Raw genomic sequence first — 14,020 nt, 5'->3', positions numbered from 1 at the left:
ATATAAATTGGATCTTATGGCGCAGCCACGCCGACACACAGATACTCAAACTAGTGAGTTTTTGTTAGCGGAGTAAAAGTACAATATTTGGATCCTATAGATGTAGTGGATCTAAGTATTGGAAATACTCAAGTAAAGTATAAAATACCTCCGAATTGTACTTGAGTACAAGTAAATGTAGTTATACTTTCTACTATAGTGCTTTACAGTATACAGACAGACAGTGACTGTACATCCACCTCCGCATACAGATACAGAATGACAAAGCACTTCTTAGCATATACTTGTTTGCCAATTGAGATGTCTGGAGAACCTTACATTGCTGTCTCTCTTTCTCTCTCTCTCTCTCGCACGCACACACGCACACGCACGCACACACGCACGCATTCGTCTCTGTTGGCTTTTGATTCGACAATGTTCCTCAGAGACTGTTCAGTCAGCCTGTTGAATCTGCATGCACGCACACACACACATGTCGCACGCATGTACACGCGCGCACACACACACACACACAGATCCCAGTGGTCTCTCAGGATGATAACTGCTCAGTAAATGAGAGGAGCAATTGGGGACCATGTGCTTTGCTCAAGGTTGGCGTCCCCCAGGGTTCGGACATGGCAACTCAATAGACACGCACGCACACACACACACACACACACACACACACACACACACGCGCACATTTTCACCCACTCCCACCACCGTCCACCCTATACCCGTTCAAACAGAAGATTCAATTTCATCCACTTAATTTCACAATTAATGAACTTGAGCGGTGATAGGGGTGGGGCGGGCTTGGGGGGGGGGGGGCCTGGTGGTTTCGCAAGTGTTCTCTCTGTGTGTGGCGTTGGCTACAGCAGGAGATAGAATCCTAATACAATGACCTGTATTTAGTAAGTGTGACCCAAGTGCACAGCGAGAGAGGAGGCGTTGTTCAGGTGTTGTTCAGGTTTATTCACAAACGTAATAAGGAAAGGAGTGGGGTAGTAGTAGAAGATCGGTCATGGCTCTCCAGGTTGGCCAAACCCAGCGTGGGAATCCAAGCACTGGGAGGAGGAGAAGGAGAGGAGGCGTCAGTCTTCAGGGAAATAACAACCAACACGGGGAAAAAACAACAAAGGCAGGAGCTGCAACCGTGTAAAGTGTAACAGCTGGGAAAATAGCTGCGTAAAGCTAAAACTGTAACTAGCTCTATAACTCAGTTTAACAATACTAAAGGCTTGGCCTGTACTTTATCATACAGTACATGTGAAGGCAGACTGGGCTTTTGTATAGAGGCAGTGCTTGATTGCGGGATGGAAGACAGGTGCAGAGAATTGGTGAAGGAGAGCAGGTGTGCTGAGTAGAGCCATGGAGTAGTCAGTGAGGGGGGTGTGGCTATAAGCAGTGCTTGCATGTGAAGGTGAGGAGGAGTGAGCCGTGACAGTATGGCTGCTGGTTGATCAAATGGGACATCTATATATAGGGGACGGGGTGCATGTGTTACAGGTATATATACTAACAGTCCCACAGCCTATACCAAAACCTGCCACGGGGTATTTGTAGCCGGCAGTGCCTGTTGGGAGCGACGGTGTTGTCGGACTGTTAGTATGTCTAACCAACGTGCATGCACCCGTTATCCCTTTTTTGAATAACAATTTTACGGTAAAATTCTTCAAATAACCTATCTACATCGGCACGCTGTGAGCTTGTACATCGGCTATTTGAACTACCGGTATTTAAAAATATTTTTAACAAAATAGTAAAAGGCCCCTATGCCTAATTTATGCGTATAGACGTTGCAACATGGAGAAATATAGCCAATGTACAAGGTCATTGCGCCCCAGAGTGAATCAGTCTTAATGATAGCGATGGCGATTATGGCCGGTGGGAGAGACTATAGACGGTATGGCCCTCTGTGCTGTTAGAGCTATAAGGTAATGGGCGGGCGAGGGGATGAATGGCTGTCCAAGTGAATGGATGTGTAATTAAAGCATAGGGCGCCCAATGAATGTAATTAGCTTATGTATGTGTGGTGTAATGGCTATAGGCAGACGTTAGGAGGGCTGGGGAGGAGAGGAGAGAGGAGAGAGGGGAGGTGAGGAGAAATCAGGAGAAGGAGCTATAAAGGAAAGGATGCTGCAAAGAGTGGCAGAGCAAAATAGAGAATGAGTGAGAGAGAGAGAGAGAGAGAGAGAGAGAAAGTCCTTATTCAGGTCTTTTCTGCTCACCAGTCACATCAAGGCTCCAAATCAATCCTGCAAATTGGTTTGTTCCCCCGACAAGGTTACTAAAATGACGGAGGGATGGTAGGAAGAGAGAGATGAAGAGAGAGAAAAGGAGAAGGAGGAGGAGGAAGGGATACGAGACGAGAGAGATAACAAGGGGGGGGGGGCACTTCCCATGTTGACATATTGTCAGATGCACAGCAGCTCTATTTGTTTGAGCGTGCGTGCGTGCGTGCGTGCGTGCACACGCGTGTGTGTGTGCGCGCGCGTGTGTGTGTGTGTAGCAGGGTGAAGGCCAACAATGAGGCTGTTAAAGTGTGAAGGGGTGAAGGATTCGGCTGAGTGTTGTTGAAGTGAACCGTCTGAATTATGGCACCACAGCTCATCACTCTGTCCAGGTGGTAAATAGGTGTGTGGTGTGTGCCTGTGTACAGCGCGTGTACAGTTTGTGCGACCATGCCCGACGGCCGAGCGTTATCATTTGTGCGTATCATTGAGCAAGTCTGTGTGTGGATGAGTTTGCGTTTGTTTGTGCGCTTGTGCGCGTGTGTGTCTGTGTGTCTGTGTGTGCGTGCGTGTTTGTGTCCATGTAAGGATGCTCCTGTAACACCATGTGCCTCCCTGCTTGGCACTCAGTATACGGTTGGATTCATTGGTTGTAAGTCCCTGTGACATGTCATGTCAAGCGTCGTGCCCAGGGGGTGTATACTTGTACATTGTGGCTGGGGCGTGCAGTACAGTACGTATACTTACTTACTTCATCGTGGCTGGGGTGTGTGTACTTACTTGTACATCGTGGCTGGGGTGTGTGTACTTACTTGTACATCGTGGCTGGGGTGTGTGTACTTACTTGTACATCGTGGCTGGGGTGTGTGTACTTACTTGTACATCGTGGCTGGGGGTGCATACGTGCTGGCTGGCAGTTCTTGATGTTTTGTTGTAGTGTCTCACTCTCATGGCCGCTATTTTCTGGCTCACCCTTGGTATTCCCTCATATAGGATCTTGTTGGTATAAGAATGTACATGCTTGCTGATGTTACATAATTATATTGCACGCATGCAACATTCTGGTGTAGAAGAACCATGGACTCTCTAGACTAGAGACTCCTTCAGGGTCCAGCATTCACTGCCATATAGAAGAACAGACTATAATACCGTTGCGTATATAGAAGAGGCTGAGTTTGATTTTGAGTATTCAAAAAAAACTATAATGAAAACTATAAAGCCATTTAAAAAAGAATTACAACTAAACTATATTAGCAAACAGACGAATGAAAACGAAACCAAAATTGACAGCGAACGAACAAATAAATGCAACATAATAACCTTGATATACGACGTGTGTGTGTGTGTGTGTGTGTGTGTGTGTATGTGTGTGTGTGTGTGTGTGTGTGTGTGTGTGTGTGTGTGTGTGTGTGTGTGTGTCTCTCTCTCTCTCTCTCTCTGTCTCTGTCCTCCAGGAACACTTCACACCGGAGTGTAAGTTCAAGGAGTGTGTGTTCGAGAACTACTACGTGACGTACTCGTCCATCCTGTACCGGCAGACGCAGTCGGGCCGGGCGTGGTACATCGGCATCAACCGCGACGGCAACGTCATGAAGGGCAACCGCGTCAAGAAGACCAAGGGAGCCGCCCACTTCCTGCCCAAACTCATCGAGGGTGAGACCATGCAGGGCCCAATCGACCCCATATACCGAGGAGGGCCCTGGTGGCGCCGTGCCAGTGGTTTTCAACCCTTTTTCAAGTCAAGAAGGGGCCCATTATTTATTCAGCGTCTGAGCCTGAGGAGATTTAACCCATTTTGACCTGGAAACGATTCGACAAAATTTGTCTTCTAAATGCTGACGGTTATCTGAAAAAAACCCATGTTTCTATATGTCGGTGGTTCGCAAACGGTTTCATGTCAAGAACCACCCAAAAAATATAATGTATTTGGCCGCCCGTCTGAAAATATGTCGTTCCAGTGACCTCCCAAAAACTAAGATTTGAGTTAAAAACGTTGAAACTCTGAAAGAATATATATATTCAGGGCTGCACACAACTTTTTTGGTCTAGTACTCAGAGGAACACCTGGAGGAGTTACTTGGTCTAGTACTCAGAGGAGCACCTGGAGGAGTTACTTGGTCTAGTACTCAGAGGAGCACCTGGAGGAGTTACTTGGTCTAGTACTCAGAGGAGCACCTGGAGGAGTTACTTGGTCTAGTACTCAGAGGAGCACCTGGAGGAGTTACTTGGTCTAGTACTCAGAGGAGCACCTGGAGGAGTTACTTGGTCTAGTACTCAGAGGAGCACCTGGAGGAGTTACTTGGTCTAGTACTCAGAGGAGCACCTGGAGGAGTTACTTGGTGCTCCTAAAATGCGGCGACCCGTCTCGCCGGATGGATAAAAGAGGGATGCATGAATAACTTATAGCAAAACGATATTTATTGGATAAGTGGGGACTGGGGAGTCAATGGAGAGTATTGCAACTCTAGATTCATCCCATTATACAAACAAATCTAGAGTTGCAAATTGCAGCTATAGGTCCATGTGTATTCCAGCCCTATATGCATATTCTAATACAAACTTCTTAATACTTCCTAAGGATAATATGAGCATCAAAGCAATATCTAGATACTTTTATTTTATTTAAATAGCCGAGCTACTAGCTCACAACGTGTTGCGGAGGCGACACGTTGTGAGCTTGCAGATCAGCTATTGCCTATTTGTTTAACATACGCTACACCAAATCAAAAGGCCCCATGCGCGCGTGGTATAACACAATCTCAAGGACGACACTTTTTGCGGTCTGCACGCCCGGAGAATGAATAAACTCTCAACTTTGCGATTCAATTTTAATATTGTGGTGTTAAAAAGTGCCCAAGTAGCCTTCTGCTTCTCCGTGCACGGTGCACGTAACAAAATAACAAAGCTAATTTGATCTTCTCGGCTAGTCGGAGTGCAGTGTGACATTTTATTATACGAAGGCGTCTGCGACCTTTCGTTTTCCCAAAGGCACGCAAACGGCACGCAGCGCCCTCTGTGAAGGTCCTCTGCGTCGTCGTGTTTTTCGGTCGTTTTCGATGTCACTTTCGTCGTGCGACCGGCGCGCCGTCTGACCCTTTGTCGTCGTCGTGCGAAGCATAAATTGTCAGCGCGCGTTTTATACACGACCGCACCTGGGTGTCGTCACTGACCTCTGACCCCCCCCTCTCCCCCCTCCCCTCTCCCCCGCAGTGGCCATGTACAGGGAGCCGTCGCTGCACGACGTGGCTGAACAGAGCCCCCCCAGGAAAACACCCAAGACCTCCAGCGAGTCCCCGGCGCACCAGAAGAACGGCAAGAAGGACCCTCCATCTAAAACCAAGACCACGCCCGCGTCCTAGCACTCACAACAGACGCTATAGTGGGGTGTGGGGGGGGAGGGGGAGGGGGGGGACGACGACGATGGGACGACGACGACGACAACACTGGGCACCAGCAGCAACGCTCCGGCAGGCACCTTGTGATGGCGCCGCTATAGGGCTATAATAACACAAACGCCCAAACAGTCCTGAACACCATATAGTCCTGAGAGAGGACTCGCATAATATATACCCCACAAAAGCCTAGAGGAGGGAGCGGGTTTTGGGACCGGGGGCAGAGCCGAGCCGAGCCGAGCCTTGCCGAGGAGGAGGAGGAGGAGCAGAGAGGAGGATGACGGTGCCGACGTGAAGACATCCCAAGGCGTGGGACGGCTGCCCTCGGAGAGAGAACGTTTGGCTCTGTCCCGTCCCTGAAGCAGGCCAGTGGGACGTGTGGCTTTTAACTTTGTAGACTTTGTGTCCTGCCTGACCCCCCCCCCCCCCCACACACACACACACACACACAGAAGCCCCCCCCCCCCACAGCCCCGACCTCTCCTTATATTTAACAACGTCTGCGAGCATCGCAGTCCGGTTGTAGAAGAAGAGCAATAACTCCGCCGTTGAGCAACATTGTGTATATAGCGCGCGGCGGCGGCCACTTTGCCCCCGTGCGGCGCGTTGAAAACCCAGCCAATGCCGGAAAAGGGTAGAAGAAAACCCACTTCTTTGCGGAAAGAACATGTCTTCCTGGTTTCACCCAAACGCGGTGGCGTGCGTGAGACGGTCAAATACGTCCCCTGGACACCCGCACGTATACATCCTGTGCGCATATAGGGACAACGTGTCACAGTTCCTGGACCCCCCCCCCCCACACACACACACACACACAACAAGTCTTCCATGCTAATGTGAGGTTTGTCACCGAGCCCTTTGGTTCCTGCCCTGCCATCTGCTAAGCTTCCATCGTCCCGAGTGTCAGCGACTTTTGCGAGGGTGGCCTGGATACTTCGTCAGCCCACGTGTGCATGCGGTGTCGGTGGCGGTGCGCGCTCTCTCTCTCCCCCCCCCCCACCGCTTTCCATTCACCTTTGGCGCGATTTGATTAGTTTTTGACACAGAGTCAATTTTCCAGTCGGCAGCACAAGCAACACACTTTCCCAACACACTTTCAAACACACACGCGTGTGTTTAAAGTGTACACGCATGCACACACACACACACACGCACACGCACACGCACACACACACACACACACACACACACACACACACACACACACACACACACACACACACACACGCACACTCATCATCCTCCAGGTCTCTTAATGGAGTCTGTGACTGATCAGAATCTCTCCGCTCCTAAAATGAGAAGCAAAGCACTCCCCCGGTATGCTGCGTGCGCGTGCACACACACACACACACACACACACACACACGGACACACACGCACACACCAGTACAGTAATGTTTGTGCGCGTGTTAACGTTGTGTGGTTGCGGAGGTGTGTGTCCATGCACACGTGCACTGCTAGCCATTTACACAACACACTCCCATCTCTACGGGAGGCACGCACGCATTCACGCACACACACGCACACACACACACACACACACACACACACACACACCGAATGGAAGAAGGGACATTCCTTTGATATGATATCACATATCTGCAGGAAATCAGTGAATTTCATAGAACGGGCTCCTCCTTTAAATTCTCTATTTTGAATACATGTCTATTGAAAGCTGTAATCCGTAACCTTGACGCCCTGTCGGAGTTTTGACCCCATGCACTGATACAGACAACTATAGGGATGCACCGATGTATATCCCATTCTGACCTGAGATCAGATTCATACGAGGTTTCCACGGGACACACGCTGGTCTGATTAACCCATTCTGACCTGAGATCAGATTCTAAAAATGTCAGTCGCTCTTCGATTTTTCTAAAATAGCAGACCTACATGCTCGTAGCGCGCCACTCGGTGGCGCGATATGAGCTTGTAGATCTGCTATTTTTCAATAGCTAAAGCATAACATGATGCCAACACCAAAATGGGTGCCCGGTCAGAATGGGTTAATATCGCAGGATTGACAAATAAAACGGACATTAATCGATGGCAGTATAGCCGATCTTTATCCGTCGTTGATAAGCATACATTTTGCGTTGTTGCCATGTGGGTCGGTGTGTTGGTGTGTGTAGGTTATCTCCAGCCTATACTTAAGCTGTAGATTCTGAACTTTTATTTCTTGTATATTGAAGATGTATTCGCAGGCACAAAAGGGGCGGAAATATGAACAATTGTTACGTTAACCCATTTTGGGGTGGGAACCCCTTTTGGTTTTTTTTAAACATTATGTTATAATTTAGCTATTGAAAAATTGTGAAAATATTTATTTCAGAAAACTTGGAGGATTTAGAAGAGTTTCCGAAGGATCGGCGAGGAATTTCCATATCGGTGCATCCCTAATCCAGAAAACCCTGGTCGGGGCCCAGAGGATATATCGCCTTTTGAGCTTCCATGCAATACCCCATGTCCACCAGTAGTGGTCACTACAGTCTATAACCCGTCCTCAGATTATACACGTCTCGATAGGAGAAGCAAAGGGAGACCAACTACAACCACTGCAGTTGTGTTAGTGATGTTGTGTATCCATATATACTCTATAACACACAGATTGGTTCAAAATAACATTGTATTCAAACCAAACAGGTTATCGATTGCAGCTTTTTGCTCCATGAATAATACAAACATTTGAAAGCGCCTGCAGTGTTATTATACCACCAGTAATACGCTCCCCTGTTTTGTAGTGTTTTATACACACGATGAGCAGACCTCTGTGGATGTCTGTGGAAACCTCACACTGTGCACTGTATGTTGTTCAAGGATTCAAATTCGGGGGGAAAAAGTGCCAGATCTACGAGCTTGTGGATATAATGCTAATGTTGACGCTCTCGTGTGACGCGCAGATCAAACGGTGGGGCTGTAATTTATGAAAAGGAAATACATCAAAACTTTAAGAGGTTATAGGAGTTAAGAGGTTTTTGCCCTGACAGCAACGTTTTTGCAACACTTATACCAGTGGTTGGTGGACTTCTTGGAGCACATTTCTCACTGTCAGTCACACCCTGGTTCACATTCATTCAGTTACACACTCATTCCCCCTTCCCCCCCCCATGGGACTCTGCCCCGGTACAGCCACGGTCCTCAACCGTTGGCCCCAACAGGAGCTGTTGGTCTTACCGTTGCTGTCAGGAACACAAACCTCCATATATTCTAACTTGTGTTTTTTCGTACCCTGTACTTGATCATACTGCAGCGTGCACACGGAAGCATCAAAAGGCAGCAGATCCATTTCGCTGCTCGTGGATCCGCTACTTTTTGTGAGGTTTCCATCCGACAGAGACGATAATATCAGAGCCCGACACGTCTGTCTGGCCCAGAGGTTGACAATTCTCTCCAGTTTCAAGGAGCGACAGCTTGTTTAAGCATTTAGCCACAATCCCCCCCCCCCCCATAACTCTATAGTTACAAATACTTTAGCTGCGGACCCTCTGGAACTTAATTTAACTTAATAACTGTATGATTAAAGTTCCTTATACAAGTAATAAGTCAAATTCGAAACTTTAATCAAATCAAGGTTTTTCAAATTGATTTCCAGACCTTGCGGTGGTTTTTGTTTTTGTTATTGTTTTTTTTTTTACAAAATATAGGTCAAAACATCTGTAATCTGTGAAAATGATAGGCTTGCATCGGACTCAAAAATCTGGCGTCGGTCAGGGCTCTATAGTTCATATCTCAGAATAGGCTTTAGAAAGTTCCAAATTCTTCACGTTCAAAGACTGTTGGTCATTTTGTCTTTGCGACTATAGTAAACGTATACACTCACGTGACTGCTGCTACTTTAACACTCACACACACACACACACACACACACACACACACACGCACACACGCAATCTCTTCAAATCTAACTCAAGTGTTCTCAGAGTATTTGGTTATTATGCAAAAGAAAGCCAAGCCGTCCGTCCACACATGCCGTTTCAATTGTCTTTGTCGTGTATAGAGTATATAATGGTGTAAGGGGTTCAATCATTTTATGGGCTATCATTTCAGTGAAAAATAATAAAACAACGATAGCTTTTGTTAAGGGCACCGATAACAAGCCAAAGTGATGTGCAATTAAAAACAAGGTCGGCGTGGAAGTCCAAGGGTTGGCTTTCTTCCATTTTAAAGCAATCGCATTTTTATGCAGAACCGTGGCAATACTGGAACATAAAGGGAAAGACTACGTTCTTTCTGGTCCTCTTGTTCCACCAGAACCTGTATTATATGTTATTTGATTTGATCTCTCCCTCTTTTTTCTTTTTTTTTTTTTTCAGTCAACAGAAAAAGCAATCATTTTTCATAGCAAAGTTTCCCAGGTACAATATGCTGTGCCCGGTAATTGTTTTTGCCTAATGTTTATGTATTGCGGGGAAAGGAATGAGCGAGGGGAGAGCTCTTCGAGGGCCCAGATTGATGAGCAACGCTCTATAGGGAGAGGAGACGAGGAGAGAGAAGGGGTGGGGGGGACACAGAGAGAGAGAGAGAGAGGATGAGAGAGACAGAAACAGAGAGAGAGAGAGAAAGAGGGATGAAAAGAGGATGAGAGTGGAATAGAGAGAACCGGAGGATGAAGGAGCTTTAGGAGTTATGATACTACACCACCCGGCATCCATCCACTTCAATGCATGCCTTTTATTTGCTCCTCTGTGAGGCACTGTTGTAAATAACAGCTAGTTGGGGGTATCCCCGAGCGAGCAGGACGCAGCAGGCTGTGTCAGGTGAACACTTTTGCTGTCGTCCTAAAGGCACCGCATGGTTCTCAACCTGATGTGTGCCCCGTTGCGAGTGGGCCCCCAAATTATAGCTGGCAAAAACGAAAAGATTGTAACGATAATATAACATCAATATTATATATAAAAGGTTATACCAATAAGTATATATAGGACCTGGAAGTATATTGGTTCCATTGATCCAATTGGTGGAACACAATCGATTGATCAATCGGTGACAATTTGCACACGTCGTCCAGACCACCCGTCTGACCACTTAACACAGTTATACGTGATCAGATGGGTGGGCCAGAACAGGTTGAGAGCCACTGTCCTATAGGAGCAGGGAAGGCAGCAAGCCGTGTGGAGGAATGGAAACGATTTGTACATTAAGTAATGCAGATGTTCAACAATAATGTATAGCCTAACTCTTGAGAGCGTAAAATGAAACCAAATGGTTTCATTTGACAACTCTCTATCATTTAGCACCTGGAACTGCCTCAAGGACCACTGGTTGAAAACCACTGACGTTTCACTCCATCATGCGACTGTGTCGCGCCGATAAGCTCATATTGTAGCTCACTTGTGAGCTTATAAATCTGCTATTTTAGGCACGCTTCACCGCTGTACGCCGAAGTATAGCCTAAGACTGCATATTTCTGCCCTCTTCGTCCCTGGCTGCGTTTAGCCCACTTGAAGCCCACCAGGGGATTTCTAAACCCCCCCCCCCGCCACCCTAATATGACTAACGACCTGAATTAAGCTCTTAAACAACCTTGAGCTGGGTCTGTTTGTCCAGTCTGACCCTCCATCCGTGGGGCTGTTAGAGTAAGTCCACAGCCCACTGTTTGAAACTCATTCACGAGGTGATTACATTACCGGTATTTTAATTCAATGAGGCTCCTGATAAGATTTATGGAAGATTATCACTAAACAAGAAAGATGGGGAGGGGAAGGGAGGAGAGGAGAGGAGAGGGACTCCAGTAGTTGTTGTTTTTTATCCAGAAAATGGATATAGCCATGATTTTTATGACACAACTTGGTTTTAAGGGCTGGGATATGTGTGTGTTGCAATACTATACCTAATGTGTCATTTAATTAAAGAAATAAATAAAAATGTCTTCGTCGCTATCCAAACAGATGGTAAAGCAAAAAATATATAAAAATTATTTAAAAAAAAGAAAAGCAAAAAAATAAAGAGGGAGGGAGGGATACATAAGGGCTATACAATATTAGTTCTATAGCAATAGTTTGAGTGTGCTCTGTGGGAGCACCACATAATGTATAGAGCATGCAGACCCCCTGCTGCTGTAGTCTGAGAGATTTATAAAGACATGTAGGACATTAGCATAGGCGTCTGACCCTTCTGCCCTCCTGCCTGCCTGTCCTGCCCTCCTGCCTGCCTCCCTGCCCTCCTGCCTGCCTCCCTACCCTCCTGCCTGCCTCCCTGCCTGCCTCCCTGCCCATGCCTGCCTGCCTGTCTGCCTACATGTCTGTCTGTCTCAACCATATACGCACAACCATCAGCTCAAATGAAAAGAGCTTCTGTCGAAGCACGGCAAACTCCCACGCCGTGCAAGCAGACACATCCCACTGTCTGCAACCCATACGGGTACATGTGTGTTTTGTCAGTGGCGTTTCCTATAGGGCTATGATTGAACCCCTCACCCCTCCGGCCATATCCCCTGAGACTGATTACAAAGCAATGGGTTTCACAGCTCCACACAGCACTATTGCATTTGTTTTTGGCTTTTGTGCCTGTATTGATTGTTTCAGTGAAGACTGACATGGAGAGAAGAGGGAGAGAGAGAAGGGGAGAGAAAGGTCGTCATGAACGGGACTCGAACACGTGACGCGTTGTCAGGCCACTAGACCACTAGGCCAGCGGGCGCCCCATTAGCATCTTTATTGTTGATATTTATATCTTCATATATTTTTCTAGGTTTGGGGGGTTAATGTTAAAGTATAGGCCATGGGCCATGGCACATTAATATGATCCCATTTAAGACTGTAAGATTTTATGCAAGTGCAAGTATTACATTTAATATGTAGGATACATTTTTACATGCATCCATATAGTTAAATAAAGCAGATTATACTGCAATTTCCTAGCCATTTTGTTAAGTTGTATCAACAATTCAAATGTCCGTCGTGAGGAACCAGACCTGTCTTGTCGAATCAAGTCATCTCATTGGTTGAATCGTTATCAGATTGCTGTTCAGTCAGGAGTCAGGACATAACTCATGAATGGATAGAATATATTTTTTATTGAATATAAAATATTTATTGGTATTTGATGGTTTGGCGATGAATTGGATGTGTTTTTAGGTACTTTGATAAAGTGTAGGGAGTCCGGATTCCCCCGTACATAAACAGCAGATCTAAAACAACAGGTGGCAGCTGGGGTGGTGGAGGGTGAGCAGCAGCAGTGTTGAGAGTATAGTATAGTATAGTAGAGTATAGTATAGTGCATGTGAAGCAGCGAAAGCAATCAGGGTAAACTTCCGGATTACGTAGAGCTGTCTGGGAATCAATTGTGAGCACATTTTTGTTTTAGTCATAGTCTCTTGAATAGTTTTCATTTAGTTTTAGTCACATTGTAGCCACCTGGAATGTTTTAGTGTTAAATGGTAAATGGTGCATTTATATAGCGCCTTTATCCAAGGCGCTTTACATATAGATTGTGCATTACATTCACCCATTCACACACACACACATTCATACACCGATTGTGGCGGAAGCCATGATGCAAGGTATACCAACCAGCACATTTGGGGTTCAGTGTCTTGCCCATGGACACTTCGACATGTAGACTACTGTCTACATGTCGAAGTGTCACAGGAGGAGCCGGGATTCGACTGTTTCACCCCCAGTAATCCAGTGTGAACCACACCCTATAAAGACTGATCCATCGCCGCTCATCGACTCCCTGCTTCCCCCCCTCTGGCATCGGAGAACTCTCTCCAGCTTAACCTCCCTGACGAACGGTGGTTGGAGAAAGTATATACTCAAATGTTTTACTTAAGTTAAAGTATGAATACTGCAATGCACACGTATACACCGTTACAAGTAGAAGTCCCGTATTCAAGATGTGCTCGGGTAAAAGTACAAAAGTATATCGGCATCAAAATGTACTTAAAGTATACTGAAAGTAAAAGTGCTCACGTTGCAGAACGTCCCATTTCACAAGTTCAAAATGTGTACAAAATCTTTTGAAAATAGCAGCTCTACAAGCTCACAGTGCGTCGCACTGTGAGCTTGTAGAGCTGCTATTTTCAAATGGCCAAAAACTACATTGGGTTGAAGTTGTTAATCTATGTTTTCTAATCAAAATGAAAATCTCCAAAGTAACTTATAGTAATAAAAGTGGAGTAAAAGTAAGACTTTTGGCTCTGAGATGTAGTGGAGTATAGAGAAGTTACAGTATTGGAAATTGAAAATACTCAAGTAAAGTACAAATACCTCAAAAGTGTACTTAAGTACAGTACAAGTAAATGTACTTAGTTACATTCCACCACTGCTGACGAATGCCTCCGGCTGCTCCCAAAATGTTAACCTCTCAAACCCTCTCTGTGTTACTGTATGTATACTGGTAATAGGGATGCGTGCGTGTGCATGTATATATGAACCCGAGTGTGTTACTGTAATTGATCGTGGTGTTCTACAT

At 46.2% G+C, this 14,020-nt stretch overlaps 2 protein-coding genes across 2 annotated transcripts in view; both read left to right on the top strand.

Moving 5' to 3' along the window:
• fgf11a (fibroblast growth factor 11a) overlaps positions 1–5,572 on the top strand; it is a gene marked incomplete at both ends in the record, with an annotated part of 160,471 nt that extends 154,899 nt beyond the window's left edge. The window contains 2 exons of the mRNA XM_080792300.1: positions 3,668–3,866; positions 5,424–5,572. Coding sequence (XP_080648426.1) covers positions 3,668–3,866; positions 5,424–5,572 — 348 coding nt within the window. The remainder of the gene's footprint in view (positions 1–3,667; positions 3,867–5,423) is intronic.
• The window catches only part of LOC308335722 (signal recognition particle receptor subunit beta-like), a 398,251-nt gene that overhangs the window by 247,688 nt on the left and 136,543 nt on the right, over positions 1–14,020 (top strand). The window lies entirely within an intron of this gene.

This window comes from Protomyctophum bolini, assembly GCF_963924005.1.
Source record: "Protomyctophum bolini genome assembly, chromosome: 20".
NCBI lineage: Eukaryota > Metazoa > Chordata > Actinopteri > Myctophiformes > Myctophidae > Protomyctophum > Protomyctophum bolini.
Note: the sequence above shows the minus strand (reverse complement) of the source record. Positions and strands in the feature narration are given on the sequence as shown.